The 22774-nt window shown below is 38.3% G+C and overlaps 1 protein-coding gene across 1 annotated transcript in view; it reads left to right on the forward strand.

Moving 5' to 3' along the window:
• STK32B (serine/threonine kinase 32B) overlaps positions 1 to 22774 on the forward strand; it is a 113193-nt gene that overhangs the window by 47253 nt on the left and 43166 nt on the right. Inside the window, exon 4 of the mRNA XM_010147634.1 lies at positions 8444 to 8617. Coding sequence (XP_010145936.1) covers positions 8444 to 8617 — 174 coding nt within the window. The remainder of the gene's footprint in view (positions 1 to 8443; positions 8618 to 22774) is intronic.

Raw genomic sequence — 22774 nt, forward strand, 5'->3', positions numbered from 1 at the left:
CACTGAGAAGAATCTGTCTCTCTCTTCTTCATTTCTGCCCATCAGGAATTTATAGATGTTGATGAGATTCCCCCTGAGCCTTCTGTCCTCCAGGGTGAATAGTCCTAGATCTTCCAGCCTCTTCTCATATGAAAAATGCTCCGGTCCCTTAATTATCTTTGTGGCCAAGTGTACTGGTTTACTGGATACTTTTTTTGTACTGAGGAGCCCAGAACTGGATGCAGCACTCTAGATGTGGCCTCACCAGTGCTGAGAAAAGGGGAAGGATCACCTCCCTTGGCCTGCTGGCAACACTCCTAATGCAGCTCAGGATGCCCGAGTTGGCCTATTTTGCTGAAAGGGTACATTACTGGCTTATGGCCAACTTGGTACTCATCAGGTACCCAAGATCTTTTTCTGCAAAGCTGCTTTCCAGTCAGTCAGCCCCAGTATGTGCTGCTGCATGGGATTGTTCCTCCTCAGGTACAATTTTCACCTTGTTGAACTTCAGGAGATTTCCCTTTGTATATCTGTGCTGACTACTGCCATTACAATCTTGTCCTTCATGTGTTTGGAACTTATTTCCAGGCTTAGTTGCTTCATAACCTTCCTGCGTATTGAAGTGAGGCTGACCAGCCTGTCGTTCCTCCAATCATCTTTCTTGCCCTTTTTGAGGATAGGAGTGACATTTGCTTTTCTCCAGTCTTCAGCTACCTCTTCCAACTGCCATGACCTTCTAGAGAGATTTTGCAGCAGCCTTGAAATTAAATCAGCAATCTTCCTCTGCATTTGTAGGTGCAATCCATCAGGCCCCATGGATTTATGTATGTCCAGTTTGCTTAAATGTTCCCTGAGGTCCACCTGGTGTCTTTCTTGCTCCAGGTTTCCCTTCTGGGGCCTGGGATTCCTGAAGTCTGATCTTACCAGTGGAGATTGAGAGGAAGAAGGCATTGAGCTCCTTGGCCTTTTCAACATCATCTATTACTAGCTCCCCTGCCCCATTCAGCAATGGACCCATATTTTCCCTAGTCTTCCCTTTGCTGACTTGTAGAATTCTTTCTTGTTGCCCTTCGCATCACTTGCCAGACTCAATTCCAGGTCAGTCTTGGCTTTCCTAGCCCTATCCCTGCAAGATCGGACAACCACCCTGTGTTCCTCCTTGATCACCTGCCCCCACTTACACTTCTTGTACACTTTTTCATTTGTGTTCAGTTATGATCTCCTTGCTAATCCATGCTGGATTAACTTCCTACAGCCTTTGCTTGATTTTCTACTCATTGGGGTGGACCATAAGTTACAAATATAACAAGATTTGCAAGTTGAAGACTGAACTCTGGACTTGAATCCCGAATTCAGTCCATGTTTTCAGTCCACTATTCCCAGTGAACTTCTTCCTTTTCCACTTCTTTCCCATGAACTTAGGTTTTCGTGGTGAGCTGTTTCCTGTATTGGTAGTGGGGCACTTGTTTGTGTGAGCATTTCCCTGAGTTCTTCACATATGCTGTCTGTATCTTGCTTTAATTGGCTGTGTTTGAGACAAGCAAGGGAAAAGAGAGACTAGTTAGCACTATACAAATAATTGCTACTGCTGTAGTGCCATGTGCATATGAAGTGATATAAATTGGCAGTGATAATAACACAAAATGATAATGAAGAACTTGACGAACATTTGCTAAGTACAAGTATAGACAGTCACAACACATCTCCAACACAGCTGAATGGATTTTAGAAACTGCATTCAGCTGAGAATATCAGCAAATCCAAAGTGCCTTCTATATATGCTCTTATTCACTCAACCAGACTAGAGCTCTCATGTGTAATTGTGATGTACCTACTGTAAAGAAGGCTACACATAGAACAGGACATGGTGGAGACTTTTCATTAATGCCCTCAAAAAAAAAAAAAAAGATGAAGAATGAGGCTGACTTAGACTCAGAGAATAAAACTGAGTGAATTTGGTGAAAGCTGCCATGCTTGTTTTGATAACAGAACAATTGAAATGAGCTTTGATAATATTGCATCCAAGTCTGCTAAAAATCCTAAACAAATAGACTGAGACATGAACCCATTTTGCATTCATTTGCAAGTCTTACTTTATTCCTGGTCTAATAATATTTGAGAAAACACTCCAATAGATTGGAGATTTTCAAAACGGTCCTTGACAAATCCCTGGACAAGCTGACCTAAATTTTAAATTAGCCCTGCTTCAAGCAGGAGGTTAGACTTGTTGACCTCCAGGGAGCCCTTCCATCCAAAATTATTCTACGCATCTGTCTCAATGTTCAGTGAACACTACTCAATCACAGTGTAAAGACGTGTATCCCATGTGACTGTGGGCCATATGCAAACCCTGGTTGTAAGCTATTACCCCCAGTCTAGAGAAGTACAAAACAGTCTAAACAGCAAGAACTCTTTCTAATTTAGTAGATGATGACCAACATTTAATCACATGCTTTTTCTACTATACCAGAGAAGAAACCATGATTAAGGACACACAATGTATCCACAGTTACTGCCATAACCCACATCTCAAATGACCTCATACTCTGCTAGCATGTGCAAAATCAGAGGAAGAAATAAAGAAGCCTCCTTTAGAGGGAGTAAGGTACTGGTTGATGGAGCTGGATGAAGGAGTAAAAGAGAAGCTGCTCTAAGGCAAAGCATTTTAAATGATCAGGATTCACAAAGACCTTGAACCCTTCAAAACAGCATTGATCAATAACCTGTAGTTTACACATGTGAAAATACATTAATGATGTTTATTTCATGAGGTGAAAGCAAAGTGTGTAGTAAAACAAGAAACAGCAGGTTTTTGTTTTGCATTTTGCTTTTATATGCTTAGTTCATTAGCGTTCTTTGCTGCCTGCCTGTTGCATGGTTGCATAGCTCATGATGAGCTGAGCCAAATGCTGCGGCAGTGCACATGGGGATGATAAGCAGATGTTTTTCAGGTCAGAGGGTGTTTGTGGCCTTATATCCTCAACCTCCCGGAGGGAGAAAAAGACTTCCTCTGTGTGTGAATGAATACTAAACTGTCTCTACTTGACAAGCCTTAGCTGGTTGAGAACTACTATTAAATGGTTTTGGTTATATGAATACATACTCTGCTAATAAGTCTATAACATGTCTCTTACTACCTTTCTGCCTTTGTTGAGGCAGAAATTCTTGGCATCTTTCAACTTAATTTCAGGTTATTTTTTATTTAATTATTATTCTTATCTGCCCCCTTTGGTCACTTCAGAGATAAATGGAATCTGAGAAGGTATTTCAAATAAGCACAAACAGCTTAATTCTTTATAGCAGAGGTTTTCTGTTCTCAAAAGTTTTTTTACATAATCTTGAAAAATATTTTTATATATTTATAAAGAAATAAGGGAAGTAATCGTCCTTTGTTCTTAACAGCATTTGGAGAAATTACTCTTGTCTTTCTGAATTTGGAAATAAATGTATTTCCATTTCTTTGCAACAAGACTTCTATTAAACATTTCACAAGCACAAATTAAAAATCCCAATAATGAATGCTTATCCATTTTCCAAAAGGACTAAAGAAAATCTATAGCAATGTAAGCAAAACAGACAAGACTTAATCATTTATCATATTCAGTACATAGCAGAGGTGTTATCTGGGTATCTGAAATTGTTCTTCTCTTCCTTTACCTGATTATCCTCAGTTTATTCAAGTTTTGTTTGGACTTACTGATGAAATTTTTCTAATGTGTTTTTACTCTTAAATTAGTCATATATAAAATATCCATCATGATGTCATTTTCCTCAGGTAATATGTATGAAACAAGAACTTTGCTCTTCATAATGGGTGCCTGATCTGGAAGGATTTCAACAAAAAATTACCCTAACCAACTAAAGGAATGCAAAGGGGAAAAATTACCTTAATAATTCATCTGTAACTGCTTTTTTTAAGAGGCAAGAGATACAAATAATAAATACAAATATGATACAAATACAAAAAATAGATATTATTAAAACAAATATACAGATATAAACATCAAACCAGATGTAACTTATTCAGAAAGTGCTTTGTTTAAATTTGTTTCCATAGAGAATTTTGTTTATCTTAGTGAAGATAATCAAAAATCCAATTCTCTGTTGCTAGGGGCATGATAATTTTATCTTAATTTGGAGAAAGCTTATTCTAATGCATTAAAAGTTTTCTTCAAGCAAGAGAAAGCAGAGACTAGCTCTGTAATTAGAACAGTTATCCTACAGCTAGTTCATGACACTACTTAAAAAAAAAATCAAAAACAAAAAGAAGAAACAAACAAAAAAAGAAATTGATTCCAAGTCATTTAGTCTTTCAAGGAAGATGAAAATTTTGTCTTTACAGTAATTTAGTAATGTATTATTAGTATTCAATATCAGGCACAATGCTATAATTCATTCAGTAGGTATTTCTCGGTTACCTGGTTAACATAAAAATCCCAACCTCTGATTTTACTTCAAAAACCAATCAGCCCTTTTGCATGTCATTTGCCTTTGAGCAGATAAGAAGCTTACAAAAGTAAAATTACAGTGCTTACTCAAAAAACTAATCATCTCCACTGAGCTGATTTGCCACCAGCCCCTCCCCAACCTGCAGAAATATTTTCAAGGATTCATTTTTCCTGTGGCCAATATTTCACTTGCTGTCAATTTCAATTCTTAGACCAATAAATCAAACCCACTTATATCTTGGAATATTGAAAAAGCAAGAAGCTAAAAAGGAATACTTGATTTCCTGTGTAAAGAAAAATACAGGAATTGTATAAGGGACAAGGAGGATTGTCTTATTGTATAAGACAGAGGAGGCAACTTCTTGTGACCATGGCAAACCAAACCAGTCAGGAGCTGGTACATTAAGTCCTGTGAGTCCTTAATGCAAAGCAGGAGCAACAGTGTCTGGTACTCAGCAGCACAGCAAGACTTGGAGAACTCCTGCTCTGCATCCAGTAGCTTAAAAATTTGTAACTGCTGGAGCTACTTAGTGGAGTGGACATCAGGTCCAGACACGTTTTGCTGTTTGCCATGCCCAAGCTCTCCTCTAGGTTGTAGACATATTTTTACTGGGACAAACTCATTTACCCTCCAGAAAAACCTCTTGGAACGGTATTGTTTGCAGCACCTTTTGTTGCACGGTGGTGTGATCCAGGCAGTCAGAGAAACACCATCCATGCAAGCTGAACCCAACGGGTTTGATTATGCAGGGAAAATGCCATTATCCATGGCTATATGCATATGATTAGCATAAATTATGTGTTAGGTGCAATATAATTTAGCATGGGTGAAAAAGTCTGCTGATATACTAAATCTATTCATCTACAGCATCTATTCTTTCAAACTGGGCCTTTACATCTCATACCCTAATTGCACCGTATGCACAATATTCTGAGAGGATCAGCAAAGTTGCCACCAGTATATATCACTACAAATGAAAGAAAAATTTGGCTCCAAGTGAAAGAAGAGAACACCAGAGAGAATATCCAGAGCTCCTCAAGAGCTATGTAGCAGTGTGCATCATTCTAGCTTCAATGTGTGGATGAAATTGGCCTGTCCCCCAATCATGGGTTATGACGGACGTGAGAAGGCAAGAGTGCAAACATTAGCCATACTTCTGAGTCTCTGCATATTTTGTTTTGGTGGGGTTTTTTTCTGTCTGTTTGTATTAAAAATGCTTTGTTCTAGAGGTGAACTAATCTTTGGAAGCCTCGTACCTCTGATTGTAGTGATTGGACGTACCTTAATGTGTTTACCTGAGATGCAAGGTGTAGTAGCAGGATGCCAATCATTCGCTAACAGGTCTGACAGGTCCTAGGACAAAACCTGGATTTGTAATCTCAGCCTGGATTCCCAGACATGCCAAACAGAGTCCCAGAAATCCAGGAGCGGTGAATGGGTTGAGGTTGGTTGAGTCCTGGAGGAAAATTTTATACATGTACCTCCACAGTGTTCTTTGCTCCTCCTTAGTATCTGCTCTCTTGTGATCCCAAGCTAGATTCACACTGGTGACCTAGTGTGGTTACTCTTATGTTGTTACGGAGTGTGAGCAAAAATAACATGCAACCCTCTGCACCTGACTGTAGATATCTCCTTCCATGCAAAAAGTATTACTTCCTGACATAAAGAAATGGGATAGAGTACTGGCTCTTTCCAGTTCGACTTTTTGTTCTCTCTCTTAAATCTTTCACAGTTCACAGATGCACCAAAAGATTTCTTGGGAGACAGCAAAGGACAACACAGGCGTAGGAAACCAGAGTGCATCAGCAGAATCACACGCTTGGAGTGGAAACCCAGTTCCGTCAAGTGTTATCATTCACCTGGATGTGGACAAGATTTCACATTTAGATTGTTCTGATGGCTCTTTTATCTAGACTAAACATTCATGGGTACATTTTCAAACACAGTCTTTAGTTTCCCAGCAATGGGAATAGTCATTGAATTTAAAAGCAAGTTCAGAGCAGTCACCCATTACCCTGCCTTCACCCTCTGCCTCATGGTGGCTGAATCACTGAAGAAATGACTCAGGACATTTTCCTTCCTGAGAAGAGAGTGGCATCAGAACCATTTCTACTGACATGTAATCATATGATTCTAGACACCAGGAGAGCGCTTTAGTACTAGACTAGACACAATATTTCACTTATGCATTTAAATAGAGTTTTCAATCTGTAACTTTTAATTCTTGATTTTTTTTTTTTTAATATATAAAAAGGAACCAGAACAAATCCACGTTTTACTCAAGCAGTAACTGAAGGAACAAATAACATCTCTCAATGCTATAACTACTTCATTTGAAATAACAGCAGTGTCAAAAAAAAAATCTCAACTATAACTATGTATTTAAGCTTTCCTTTTGCAATTGCATCAGGCTCAGTAATGCACAACAATCACAGTAATTTGAATATAATTGAAGCCTTCTCTTTTTTTAACGCTTTTGTTATGAAATTCCAAGTCTCTGGAGGAGAGCAGACACCATGCGCCACCTACTTCACTATTTTGCTTCAGAGATTTGACTTATTGAGAAGCAAGCTTAGTGCAAATAAAATGGCTTTCCCCTCCTGGCATTTGGCAGGCATACAGAACTGCAACAGAAGAGCACAGTACCTAGAGACACTCGCTTCTCAGACCTGTGTTTGGAAAAAATAGAAAGCGTTTAAATTCAAAACGAGCCATCTGTGACAACCCCTAAGCAGTGCCTCATTTCAGAAAGTGCAAGCCTGGGAATGAAAGTGAAACTGTATGTAACTGTCAATTAAAATAATCCAAGACTTTTCTGCCTTTGGGGGGAGGGTGGCCACAGATTTTCTGGAAGCTCGCTCTTTTTCATTTCCTTAGCATATATTTTACAGTTCAGGAGGACTGAATCACATCTGTAGCCAGCATACATTACACACCTCATGGGGGAAAAGGTGATGGAAGAGGCACTATCATTGTGGATCACCTCTACACAGTTCATATCCACAACTGGTATAAGCTAATACAACTTCACATCAAAATTAATTCTAAAAAAAAGTTCTAAGAAAATAATGACTTCATATTAGAAAGAAGGTACTCACCATTTCCCATTTGGGAAATCTAAATTACTGTGTCTTAGTTGCATCCAGAAATGAAAACCAGAGAGTTTTGGTCAGTCTACTCAGATCAGAAATAACAGAGCAATGGCAGCATAGCCATGGTAAGTGGAAACACATGGAAATTCCTGCTTGCCCAAGCACTATATATACACTATACATAGGCTGGCTACACATTTGGATTTACAGGATTTAAATCAGATCAGAGTTTGGTCCTCAGAGTATTCAACAGGCAGTTCTGGGAGGGGGTCTGGAATAATTCAGTCAGTAACCATGAAGAATCTCATTTTGTAAAGTTGAAGTTTCAGGCTGAAAAAATACGTATTTTCAGGCAGTAAAATTACAGTTTTATTTCTTATTGAATTTGGAGCTACGCTGCGAGCTCTAGAAAATGCTCAGCTAATAGAACCTTGTGTATATTTACTGAATCTGGAAAATACCCCCGGCACAGCAGCTCTAGATCCTGCCAGGTTTCTTTCCATAGGCACTGAGCTACAGTTTTAAGTGTGTGAATATCAAGTGTGTTCCAACGCCTTCCATTTTATCACTGCTATTTAGCAAGCCATTTTGTCAACTGAATGAGTATATGGTAATTAAAAAATGTAAAAAACTGAGAAGTACTTTAGATACTGTTTTATCAACATTCAGGTGTTAATGTGTGCTTCAAATGAGACAGTAGTACAGCAGCAGTTCAAGCTCTACTTGCCTTGAATATGCAGAGAGTCCCATCACAAAGTCTGGTCTCAGGACTGGAGCACAGCAGTGAAAGACCAGTGTATGCCTTTTCTTTTGAGCAAATCATGGTCTTGACAGGAACAGATCTACTTATGGAGAGTTACCCCAGGGCACAGTTGTGGCTGCATCAACGACCCTGAGATCTCAGCTGTAATTCTTTCTTCTAGGTATTCCTTTCAAGATGAAGAAGACATGTTCATGGTGGTTGACCTCTTACTCGGAGGTGATCTACGTTACCATTTGCAGCAGAACGTCCACTTTAACGAAGGAACTATCAAGCTGTACATTTGTGAGCTGGCACTTTCCCTGGATTATTTGCAGAGATACCACATCATTCACAGGTGAGTGAATTTCATTTGAGGGTTGGGCGGCTTTCTTCTGACAGAGCAGAGGAATTTTATCACGTATCTGGTTATATGGTTCTGATTATTCAAAATCTCTGAAAAGTTTTCATTCTTATCCAAGGCTAGAAATTGGTTCTAAAAAGTGGTTTTTAATTTTTTCTTTCTGCCCTTAGCCATTCAGTAGCCCCAGTCCTTCTCATACTACCCTTTTCTTGGTTTTATCATCTGATGTATGTTTTTTACCAGGGTCTTAAACACTATGTAAAACCCATAACAACCTCCTGACTGCTTTTAATTTATTTTTAGTTCTCCAGTGCCACAATGTTCCAGAACATTAAAATGTTGTAATCCAGTACAACAACTTCACAAAACAACATCAGGGAAAGGTCACAAAACCAAAGGCTGAGAATAAAGAATAATTTGTTTACTTGCAGAATCTGCATGAAGGTCAGAAGGAGGAAGAGAGGTGGGGAAATAAGAGAATAGTAGAAATAAATTGGAACAGTGATGGATGATGCATCCTTCTTTGCAGTTTTTAGATTACAAAAACCTGTTATTTTCACTGCTTTACAGCTGGCAATCAGAGTATTAATGTCAAAAAAAGGTGTTAAGCATCAGGGTCTGTTTGTTTTCCTCAAACAATTGAACATTTAATTGAAGCAGTGGGGTAACTTCCTTTTTATGTTAACACAACAACTGTGAAATTATAAATGATGGGCTTGATTCTGTATTTTACTCTTTTAAAGCTACGTTCAAGATATTTCTCCCAGATTTACAGTAGCCTGAACAGAAAAATAGTTTTGTGTGTTACTGCAGCTGGATGAGAGTTTCAGAGAACAAACTAAACTAAGCTGTGCCATAGATCTTACAGTGTCCAGTATGAATTTATTAATTTATTATTTTGTGTATATATATCCAAATCATAAGAGTTTTCATCCCATCCACCTACCAGAGCTGTTATATGATTTTGTAATAAAGAAATAATAGGAAGTATGATCTGACTACATGAAGAGTGAGAGTCTGTATGAATTCTATCTGAGGTGCAGTGGTACATGGGTGTTCTATATTTACTGAAACTGTGCAAGACAAAATACAAGTAAACATTGCAACGGTTGTTTTTCTTGCAATTAAAATTCCCACAAATGTTGAAAGCAATTTCTGAAATTTTGTATCTTTGGCAAACTGTTATTATTTTAGTACATTTCCATGTATTTTGCATAAGTTTTCCTTTCTCAGTGAATATTTTAAAAGTGGAGCTCAGAATTTTGTCTGACCTTTTTTTCTGTGCCTTAAGGAATGTTCTCAGTGAAAACCAAATTGATGAGCATTTTTCTCACTCTCATTTTAATGACAAGACATTTTATGCAAATAGGCCATCAAAACATTCATGAGAGAATCCAGTTTGTAATCAGAATCTGTGTTTTCCTACAAGTCTGTTACTTAAAAATGGTTCACAGAAAAGCCTGTGAACGGTTGCAGATGTCTTGAGAGAATGAAGGACTGGATTGTAGTCATTGTGGTTTATAGTTTTTTGTGACAGTGTCTGCATTGCTGCGGTGCAACTGTGAAATTGGACAAGACACTTTGTTCATTTCTGTATTACTTAATCATGACTAGTAAATACTTGATTTTACTTATTTTTTTCTTTTTCACTGGTTGTAGTATAGAGTAACACCACTGACTTCAACATTTGTTGATTTGCACCAAGGCAGGGGAAGACATGGGTCTGGACCTGCTCATTGGCTCTGTCTGGGGGCAAGTTCTGGGGTTTGGTTTTTGCTTTCACTCTACACCAAAAGTTTTCACAAAACCAGAAGTGTCAATATACCTGTTTCTCAGCATGCGGCAGGTCTCACTGGCTGGTTAGTTAGGATGATTGTTTAGAATCTGGTTCAGGACTCTGTTGTGTTGTAGAAGAGATGTTTATTTGGAAGCTGGCAGACCTGAGGTCTCCCACTTCACCGCCTACTGCCAAGTCACCCAACTGTGGCACAAGAAGCCTTTCGTCTCTCATCTTCCCAACAATTACCGTAAAAGTCCAAATGATCCACATGCCAGTGAAAGCGTTATTTAGCCAGGAAAGTCCCAGCACATTCTGCCTTCTGCCTCACTGCCACCTGGAACAGCACTCTGGGATGGGCCTTCAGCTGCCATAAATCTCTGCAGCATGGCTGGCATCAAGAGTACAAGGCTCATATAAATTGGCTCAAGAACCAGGCCAGTAGTGATGCACAGCGGGAAGACGCGTAGCTGTTACTTTACTATTGCAAACACACCGTCTCGGTCAGAGGTGAAACCAGTGAGATGGTTGGTGTTTATCCTTTGTGGTAGCAGATCTCAGCAATATCATTGTGACCAAGTGCTTCCAGTCAGCATTCACACACTAACCTACAAAACTGTATTAGATCCTTCACTTTCAAATGAGTGCATTGGCAGCAAAAGTGAAACAAGGTCAGTGAGTCACAGCATCACTGAGAGAGCCCCCTACTAAATTTTGTCTGGGCTACAGGGAAAGCACAGCTGAATGATTCATCAGACTGGGTAGGTGGATTTTCAAATTGCAGTATTATAAAGAGTTGAATATATGATGTGTGAATCAGGAACTTAACTCCTCCTCAATATTTACAGATGTGTATGAAAAGTGTGCAGGTTTCCATTACTATTGCATCCGGCAATGTGACAGAATGTTTTTTTCAACATTAACCTGCAGGCCCAGGAGTTTACTACAAAAAGAGGTGGTAATGAAGGGGACAGGAATTATCAGGACTGTATGAAAGGATGTAGAATTGTCTAGATCAGTGCTATGCCGGTTCACCTTGCAGATACCTTGCAATGCCTCTTTATTTGCCGATATGGTTAGTGTTGTGTACTTTGAGTGTGGCAATCATTTCACCAACAGAAGTATTATTTTTGCACAGACGACTATAACCATAAATAGTGTAAAAAACTACTGTTCTGGTGTGTTTAAGAAACTTGTCATTTTTGTTAATCAGATCCATATATATAAATCCGTATTTGTCATGCACAGTCCTGCAATAGTGGTTTTATTTATTATGGCACAATAACAAATGCTGCACTCCGTGTAAGCTGCCTTGCAGCTCTACTGTAAGCATTTGCATTTATACAGATGTGCAGCCAGAATTGTAAACACTTTAAAAATAAAAGCTGTAAGTTTCAAGCTATGATCTGTAGACTTCTCTGGACAGATTTTTCACTTACCTTACCAAAGAACTAACTATTAATACTGAGGTATCTCTAAATTGCTGGTCACAGGGAATGGCTTCATCAAAAATCCCTATTTCCCCACAGCCCTGTTGTAATAATATTTTATCCACATTTCTTAAATGAAAAAGTAATTCTTTAGAAGCTGGATGAGCAGTGTTTATTACAGACTCTTAGATACAGTAGACACAGAAAGACTTCTGACAGTTCGCATGGTCTCATTCATTCTCAAAAGTTGGATCAAATCTGGTATTCTGCATTAGCGGACATCAAGTTTCAAGACGGTATGACTAAACACATTCTTTCCAGCACTGCTTGTATAATACCAGTGAATAATATGTTGGACACAAGTTTGTCCATCAAAGGCTGAATAAACTTATTTCAGCCATGAATAGCTCAACCTCCTTCTTTCACAAATGTTGCTCTTCATACATTTCAATAAAACCACCTGCTTCCTCACCAAAGTAGGCTGCCCATTTTCATTCAGCTAGTTCTTCCAGCAGTAGCTCCACTGTTGTTTCTCCCAGGATGCTCTTGCAGCTAGAGCCTTGGCTCGGAGCAGTATGGGCCTTGTGGTGCTGCGGCTGCTGCCCAACTAACACACTTGTGCTGATAAAATCACATTTCCTCTTTCTACCGCGGCAACTGTTAACTGCATTGCCCTTACAACTTTTCATCACTGGTTGGCTCCATTGGTTTTCATCTGCTCTAAAAGGCGGCTGGATGTGGCAGATGACTGGAAAGGAAATTACAGTAACCTTCCAGCACAATTTTAGAATACTGGATGAGCTGTTTGATCCATGTTCCCAGGGTTTTTTTATTTCGGTGGTTTGGTGGTGGTGGGTTTTTTTTTTTAATGCAAAACTGTGTGTGTATGTGTACATATATAAGCATATGTACAAATTTTTGGTCTATGCATATTATGACTGGGATCAGTCTGGCTTGGCAGGTCTGTTTTGTGTGGCTATGGTGATCATCACACTGTTTTCCATTCTTGTAAGTTCTGCTTCCAATGAAGAGTAACACCTGGAGCTATTCCATCTCTGAACAGCTACTCACCAGCAGTACAGGGTGGGAAAAAGCTATGGAAAATGGTGACAAATTGAGCATTGTGTTTTCCTCTGCCAGATGATCCAGTGCAGACTAAGAATGTCTTGCTGTTACCAGCTAGACAAGGTGTACTCTTTGTTCAGCTCTGCTATGCTGGGCTGTGGTGTAGGAGATGCCTGTTTGCTCATTACCATTGAGCATTTCAAGCTGTCCAGAAGTCTGGTGAAATAAGATAATATGTTTAAATGATTAGACTCTTTAAAATGGACATTCCCAATCTCACTGGCACCATACACCAAAAGAACACACTCTAATTTAAAATGCTCCCTCCATAACACTGTCCATTTAGTATGTAAGCAGCAAATAGATCTGGAAATTACTTGAAAATTGGGGAATTTGCCCTTTGTTGTTTTTCACAGATGTCACAGGCAGAACATTCCCAGCCTGCGATTTACCAGGATATCTTAAAAGGACACAGGTCCTTACAGATTTCAGCTCATACTAGTAGTCTTTGTCTTGCTGCTGAGAACGTGCAGATGAAGAATAAAATGTAGTAGGGTCTGAAGCAGATGAAACAGAAAAAATGTAACCATAATATTTTATTAAAAATTAAATTCTATTAATAATAATATTACTATTCATAAGCACTATCCAAGATCATGACAGATCAAGAGGCCTGTCCATTGAATTTTCTGAATTTGTCTCCCTGTCTCTCTTCCATGTCTTTGTATTATGTTTTTTAAACAAGTGCAAGCCCACTTTATCTCCAAGGACAAATTGCAGGAACTGACCAGTGAGTTATGTAAGAGAAGCAAATTAGAAAACATATGAAAATCACCCAAAAAAGAAACACCATGCAAATCACAAAGCACAGAAAACCTGCTGAATGTTTATGAACCAGCACTGACCAAAAAGAGATTAACAAATTGTAGGCACAAAATGTATTTAAATTTCAGTTGTGTCCTTAAAAAAAGAATTAGATATCACAAGATATAAATATGCAGAGAACAAGCCTTTCAACTTTTGAATGGAGTTCTTTACCTACAAGAACAATTTAATTTTACTTCTGTTTGGCAACAAAGTTATTTGATATACTAGCTGACATACTGCAAAAAATTAACACTTACTAATTCTTCTATAATGTAACTAGAAAGAATTTCAAACCATTTTATCTGAATTCTAATTTTTACACACTGATTTAAAGGTTTTCCTGAATCCTTTCTCACCTCACTGTCATTTAGCTGCAACTAACAAAATAAACATGAAAAATCTTGTTTTCTCTAGAACTCTAAATTTAATCACAGTGCATTGTGGACTTATATCTATCTGACCTGTTCCTACTCGTTGTAGTTCCATACTCCACACTACCTGAAAACATAACTCTCTTGGGGAAAGACAAAGCATTTCCATAGAGGGAATCAACACTTCATGCTGTTCATGGCTAAGTACACAGGAGCTGGAGACAACGTAGAGAAACTGAAACCCACACAAATTCAGACTCTGTCACATCAGGAGGTACAAGACTTTTTAAAAATTAGCAACAAAAAGCTACTATGGAATTACCTTGCCATAGAGCTTGCTGCTGCCGTGAGTGTGATAGCCAGCACCCTGGAGATGCCAGCAGGTCCACTGATGCCACACACCTTTCTGTGGATTGTGTTCAAAGGGAACTTATAAGGTCCACATAGATATTATACACAGTTTGCCAGTTCCATGCTCTGCATTTCCCACTTTCCAGTCCCTGCAGCAGGGAGTATAATGTTGGTTTGACTTTTTCATTGACGTCTGTCTTCCAGAGGGCTTTCTTAAAGCCCATCTTTATGTTTGTTCTGGGGTTATAACTACTATTTTATGAATTGCTTTTTGTTTCTGCAGAGTGCACCTCCCATCTAAATCAGCTGTTGTTACTTGTACATGGAACTGTTTTTCCCCTTCTCGTGGTTTTCTTTAATAATCCCTTTACATTAACCTACCTTTTCAGAAGAGAAGTCTTATACAAGTAGTCTTCAGGGCACATGATGTATATTAAAATACTATACATACCTCATCTCCACAATTTATCACCCTATTGATGGATAATGAAATAAAATTGTTTCCTTCCTTCCTTCCCCACACTCCTCAGTATTAAAATTTTGATCATGAATCATTATCATAGATTCAGACACTGAAGCAGAAGATGCTGACAGAATTGAATCAGAACTCTATAGTCAAGATTATCTCAGGTCTCCATCCACAAATCTGATCTGGTTTATGCTAGTTTTCTGCTTTAGTATGTTGCTAGTTTCTCTGAGGCCAGTGCAGTGTGTTATCAGAACCATCACTCCTTCACAGAAATCTGTTACAAATTTCTTGGTGTTACTTTAAAGCTGATTTTAGTATAGGCATTTGCTCCCACCTTCTGTATACTAAAAAAGGCCACTGTATTAATAACATGTTGATATTGTAATTCTAAATATAATAATCAAGAGTATTAGTAATCACATTGAAATAATTTTCAATGAGTAATTAAAATGATTAGTTACTCCTTTTAGAGAGACATAACAGTATCCATAGTATTAATTTCCTGCCTTATATGACACTCACTGGGTTACAATGGTTTTGTGAGCCTCCAGCCCCCAGGTCCCATCCCAGGTCCCCTGTGTCAGTTGGGAGGGAAGGAGCTGAACGAAAGCTCATTTCACTGACAAGATCAAATGAAGTGAAATTTTAATTAACAGGGAAGAGAACAAGAGCAAACACCCTCTAATACAATACTGATCCTTTTTTCCAAACCTTTGGTGTTAATTTTATATTAATAGTATTCTGGTATGTTTGCATCTTGGAAATTTCACAATGTCCTGACTGTATGCAGGCATATTCTCTGCACTGGAGTGGCACATTTGCATGTTATGTGCTTGAGTCATTGTTTTGTTTGTAGTCAGTGAAGAAATGTAAAATCTTTGAATAAAGTATGTAGATTATGAGAGGGAATATGGAAAAAGGCTGTAAACTTTGGGTTAAGCAAAATGTAAATGGATAGCAGCATATGGACAATTGCTTCTTTCTCCTGTTGCTGCTTTAATGCTTGCAACATTTTTTCAGCTTGGATGAACAATACATACATATTCTATCATTCCTTTTGAGGTTTCCTTGCAGCACAAGTTTTAATATATAGCAAAATAATGAAGACTCATGGCAAAAATGTGCACATTTACATTATTTCCTCATGAGTGCAAGACTTCAGTATCACAAGAATTGAGTAGATTGTCCATGGTGTTGTAGAAGGCATTTCATTAAAGGATATTGCAATTTAAGCTTCATTCTTGCCTTAGAAACGCATTCACCATCTTTCAGTACAGCTTTCATATTTCAGGTGAGATGTGGCCTGTTTTGTACAATTTTTGACTCAGCAGATAGAAGAAGGGATGAGAAAGATTGGGAGTTGTAACACTGATCATCTGAAAGAGTTTAATCTTTCAAAACAAATAATCTGATGGGCAGGGATTGTAATTAAGATACAGATTGCTATGAGATTTGTTCTGCTGATGTTGCTGTCTCAATTTTTTTTTCTCTTGCATTTCTTCTCTATATCCTTTTACTGGGAGCTCCTCATAGCATTCCCTAGGGTTTATTTTCAAACATTTCTATATCCTCTGTGAACCCCTGTCCCAACTCCCCTGGATGGGTTTTACAGAAGACAAAGCACAGCAGCTTAAAGTTTTGATGCTCTATGACAGAGAGTCCTACTGATGAGCCTCCACTTCTTCCAACATGAGTGCACACAGCTTACATTCATCCTCGTGGGAATTTCCTACTGACCCAGTGGGGATAATTGCACTTTGCTGCAGCAGAGGAGGCAAGGCAAGCTTGCAATTCAGCAGTTGGGGTACTCGTGCACATGCAGAACTACTGTCAGCAGGGAAAGACCTTAAAATACGTTGCCAAACTGGGACCTGGCAAGGTGGGAACAGTGCTTGGTAGGCGGTACACTTTCAATAAGCCAAAATTTATCATATTAAATCCTGGTGAATTTGGGCATTATTTACACTGATGGTCAAAATCATCTTTACAATCAGACTGACAAGAATGAGAAATAACCTCTCTCCAGTAGCTACCAGGTTTTATTCATTTATCTGTTCATGTTGTTATACATACGAAATGTTGGTGCTGATCTGAATGCAGAGGAGTTGCTTTCTTATCTAATGATAAAAAAAAAAAACAAGGCTGGAGCTTGTCTTTTTTTTTTTTTTCCCTCCCTTTCACAATGACTGTTCTGTGTCTAATAATTTTATAGTCTCATGGTTTATTTCAGTGATATTCTTATTGCATTTCAAACCTTTTTATTTTTTTTTTTTTTAGGTGTGGGAGCTTAATCATGAGCACAGATACTCCAGAAGATAAATATGAGTTTCTTATCCTAAAACAGTGTGTCCTCTTTCCATGCACAGATACTGTCTGTACTCCACTGTGAGGTTTAGTTCTGACTGTAGGCATTTTGAGGTTCAAATCATATTTTTCTCTGGCTTTATTCAGCCCTCAAACTTCATTAGTTTTTAGTAAAAACAACACTGCCTAAAATCTCATCTTTCTCTGTAGTTAATGTCAAATGATGTATGATGGAACTGGAATGATAATAGACTTCATAAATGATAAAAAGCACTGCAAGAAAAATAATGGCGCAGAAGGTATAAATTTTTTAACTAGTGTCAGACAAACAAACTGGTTGGACAGCCTTACACTGAACTCTCAGTGCCTGGCTTGTCAGTTTAAAGTTTGGACCTTCAGTGAATGCAGCTGATTTTTCAGCCAGCTGAGCAGCTACACTTTAAAGAGCCGATAGTAAGGAAAAAAAAGAAAATGGGGGTAAAATAGATGGATTTGAGGGTACCAAGAAGAAAAAAGACACAGTCTCCCAGCATAAGGTGTGGAAGAGATGTCCAGAGGGGCATTAGGAGGGCTGAAGAAGAGACTAGGAGGTGCAGAGTGTGGTGTGGACAAGGGAAGGCTGCTATGGAGAGGGGCAGAACCCAAAAGCCAAAATCAGAAATGACCAGGTGGATTGGAGAACGTGGGAGAGAGGCACCATGAAGCCGGGAGGGAGGGAGTAACAGGGAAAATGGGGGGTTGATGCCAGTATATGAATTTCAAGTCAAAGGGATAAAGCTAATTGAAGGTGAGTGGTTTTGAGCATAACTCTCTAGATCATTGTCAGGGTCAAACAGCTCTATGCACAGTGAAAAACTTGGCTCAGAGGTTTGCAAATAAGAATTAATATGCAGTCATTAATGTCTCTGTGTATTCCTAGAAAAGGTGCCGATGTGTGGAAATGCAGTTTTAGATTTGCTATGTTTTTGTCTCACATCAGCACAAAAATTAAGATATGTTCCTCTTTAAAAATATCAGATCAATAAGTCTACTCAATGAGTGTCAGAGATCTACTCTGAATGCAAGTCAACAAACAATTATTGACCTATTATTAATAATCAATAGCAATTACTAATATAGTCATTTAGCAAAACATGCTGAATAGAAAACCCATTGCCAGTACGCCACATTTCTTAGCTTTTATGTTAATTAAATTCATTAGTTATCTAGAGTTCTGCCTTTAAAATCTACAGAGATTCACAGCTTTCCTCTTAATCTGAGATGCTGCAGAATTTTCCCCTGATGGCACTCTTTCAATTCTCTTCTGCAACCCTACTCAGCCACAGAAACGCTCTACAGATGGACCCCAATGCAGACACATGCACTTACACATGTATAGAGCATTCAACACTAATTAAAGTACCAGCTTATTTCCCTGAGTCCCAGAGTACCTCTAGCACTGAAACTAAGAATTATGAGCATATAGGTAAGGATGTCCATTTCTAGCCAATAGTCTTTTATCCTATCATTACTGTTTAATATTTGCTTTTGGAAGATACAGTGTCAAAAAGGAATAGCATGAGATCTAAAGCTGAGAAATTGAATAATAGCTGGAGGAAGCGTGGAACCCCTGGGGCTGCTTCCTCAGACATCTCCCTCTTTACCTCGCATAGCTAGTAGGCCATACAGAGCCACAGAGATGCTTATGCCACAAATGAGGAGGATGTTTTATTTGATGGTAGCAACTAAAAATATTTATAAGTGTGCAAGGTATTTTAACTACAGTACAATGTATGCAGGATTGCATTCTTCGTGGTGTGAGATCATATTAAACAGGAGAATGAACGCCAGAAGCATGACTCCTGAAAGAGGCTTAAACACCTGCCTACACTTCTGTGATAACATATTACAATAATTTGACTAAGAACACATCCTCAGTTGTTTTCATAATTCTACACAGCATTTGAGATATTTCTTATGTTGTGTTTGTTTTTTGTTTGTTAGTTTGTTTTAACTTATTCTACAGTTCACCAAGATCTAAATGCAGGAGCCTATATTTTTTTTTTTTAATTGGCTGTCCAAGCAAGTGGATACCTAGTCAACAAAGCTAACAGAATCTAAAAAGCTCATCCAAAAATGGACAGTCATCTGAATGGCTCTTTACACTCCAAGGACTGTGTTATTTATGCATCTTTTGACTATAAATGGGAATACAGACACCTAATCCACAATAGAAACTAATTCAAGTATCTTAATCTTAGAGCTGAATCCCATCTCTGTTTTCAGTTGAATTAGTAGCAAGAATAGTCCTTGGGTCAGGGTGATGGAGGATGTGACATTCATACTAGCATTTGGCGTTGCAGATCAGTGTGAACAAGGCAGCATTGAACGGTTGTTTTCTGCCTGCTGGTCTACAGCCCTTCTCCCCATCACACTGTACTGCTGAAACTTGGATCAGCAGAAAATGCGGTTGATGGGAAGCTTCCCTGCGGCGTTGAAGGGATGACTGCCCAGGCACTCGCTGAAAAGCTGAAACCATTGGATGCTGCTGTCACCTTCCTTGGCCTGCACACGAAGTCCACCATGCTGAACCACATGTTGTCTATAATTAATTGCACTTTTGTGTGGATGAAGGAAACAGTTGTTAAACAATGCAGTATTATTATTATTGTGGATACTGGTATTCCAGCAGATGTCTGTTGAACTTTTATTTATAGAAGTTGGTAAGGTTTTTAAAGCAATTTTTAGGGGTATCATACAGTAATTACACACTATGAACAGTGGCTGACTTAAGCACACATGGGTGTTTGGAATTCTCTATATTTTCTTTTTGAGTTCGTCTAATAAACTGAGCAAACTCTTAGAGATGTGATACATTTGAACAGATCTATTCTGCACTTCATGCAGTGGAAACCAAAGGAGCAGCTATATGAATTTCAGTGTGAACACCACACTTTCGATGCTAGACTTTTACGGTAGATAAACTGAACATGCTTATCAGTAAGAATGCTGTCCTAATTTACCTTTAGGCAGGGGACAAATGTCATAAATTTCTTCTCTCATTTGGTTTCACAGTTTCACACATGGACTTCTGCCTGTGTAAACTGGAAGAGGGCTTATGCCTTTTACCAGAGGGAGTCTGAATACACATGCAATTGCTGGCAGAGTACATGCTGAGTACATTCGCCACCTTACTCCTAGTCAAAAGCTCTCACATGGTATGTCTGAGGAAAGAAGCATCACCATTGCACTGTATATGCTTTCTTGCTGAACCAGATAATTCTTTCCAAATGTCACACTCGAATTAGCATCTAATGAGTCGTGCACTTCCCGTGGTTATCAGAGATGTCACCTGTTCTTGAAAGCTGATTCACATGTAGGGGTATGACCCTTGTACTCGTACGCACAGAAGGTCTCAGCAATACTTGATGCCACAACACAAAAAAGATCAGAGTCATCTAATCTTTTCTGAGATTACCAACAAATTACTGCTACGTGGTGATTCTGAATGACTTTTCCATGTGCCTTGAAGAAGCATTTGGCTGAAAAGACTTTTATTTGAAATGTGGTGATGTTTTAGCATCATCACAGTGTTGACACTTGTTTAAGGTTCCTCTCAGAGCTACCCAAAAGTCCAAGGTCTGTAGTCACATCTAGCATTAGGACTAGATAGCAGTTCTAAAAGTAGCATGTTTATCACTACTTTGTGTCCTACAGGCAAGATGAAAACTAACCATCAGATTGCCTGCAAGTCATTTGTGCTGGTTAATGTTCACTTGGAAAAGAACCTCTATGTGCAGAGGAGGAATCCTGGGTAACATAGTCTGGGCTTTGTTATGTAGAAGCTCAGTTTGTATGGCCACAGTGGTACTTTCCAATCCCGGTCTCCAATGAAGTACAGAGGATGCAAAGTACAGGTTCACATTCTCCTTTGGACAAGCCTTCTAGCTTTTATACCATATAAGATATTCACCTATTTTTCTTGTTATTGTGGTATATAGTTATCTATGTGAGAAAAACCTACTGGATTTTCAGGAAGGGCAATATAATGAAATATTCTGTGTTTAATATTTTTATTTTAATTCAGCATCTGTGCAAGTTCAGGAGCTGAACCTAGCCAAAATAGACTATTACCTGGCTATATATACACAAAAACGTGAAAGGTTCAGTATAGAATTCCTGTTTTTAAAAAGGTCATTTTCGTCAACCTGGGATAACAGTATCTACTGCAACTCTTTCTCTAAGCTAAAATAGACAGAACAGTTTCCAAAGACCACTGGCCATTCAGACAAATGTAGATATCATTACTGCCACCTATTGTTACAAGCAGAGAATTACTTTCATAATTGCATTTCTCCAAATGGAGATAAAATTGGAAAATAACATCTTGTTCCAGTTGAGGTATTTGTAAATAACCATATTTTGGTGCCTTCTTTGACAGCTTTCTTTTCAGAACTATATAAAATCGGTTACTACAAGTTCTAAGAAAATCCAAGATCTTCATAGACACCTGGTAAAAAATAGTACTAAACTGAAAAGGAACTACAGGTACCATAATGCTTAGCATCACAACTACATATTTTATATATCTAGGTACTACAATTCCAAGCCTTGAGCCAGGTGTCCAGACACTGTTTAGAGGTACATAGGAAGAGGTAGGATCTTCAGAGACCTTAATATGTGAGAGCTTTTCCACTTGTTGCAGTTATTACAGCAGTTATACCTTGCCTATATACTAGAAAATCATCTTGGTGCCACACAGGCTGTCACACAGAGGGAAAAGGCTCCAAAGTGTGGTAATGGTCTGGGTGATAGGATTCTGGTTAGTGTCATATGAATGCATGCTACCAGATAATTAGTTTAAAGTAGTTATGGACATTTTGTTTCTGCATTAAAGCCTTAAAAGTGGGAATTACAGAGAAAACAAAAGATTTCAAATAAAAGGGGATTTTAAACACGAAGACCCAATAATTTTTTTTCTTTTTTTACAAGGCCTACTGGCTTGTTGATTACCTCAGGTTTATGAATAATGTATCACAGATTGTGTAATAACAAGATTACCTATTTGTGATTAGTGACATATATATAATTGGGGATTGCATGTAGAGAATCTTGACAAAGGTGTTTCACTTTTGTGGAATGATTTTCAAATCCTGAAACATTTACTAATTTTTTTCACACAGAATTCTGTGGAATTCTATTATTTTCTCAATTTAGAATTTGCCTTAATAAGTACCTTGGGACTTGAACATATAATTAAAATATCATAAAACTGTTAAAACATGGTGATAAAAACAGATTACCTTAGAAATTGTGATGTTTGCTAGTCTGAGCCTTTCTTGAAGGAAAGAGTTAATTTTTTTAGACATTTGATATTTATCTATCCATGTACATATATTTGTTTTTAAAAAATCTTCTAGTGGAATTTGATGATTCTGAAACTGGTAAATCTGGTAAATCACTGCAAAACTATAGATCTGTCTCCATGCCTGAGAAACATGTCTCCATCTCCTCTTGAAATGCCTTTTTTTTCTCCTC

Source organism: Eurypyga helias, unplaced genomic scaffold (genome assembly GCF_000690775.1).
Source record: "Eurypyga helias isolate BGI_N326 unplaced genomic scaffold, ASM69077v1 scaffold7932, whole genome shotgun sequence".
In the NCBI taxonomy this organism is placed as follows: domain Eukaryota; kingdom Metazoa; phylum Chordata; class Aves; order Eurypygiformes; family Eurypygidae; genus Eurypyga; species Eurypyga helias.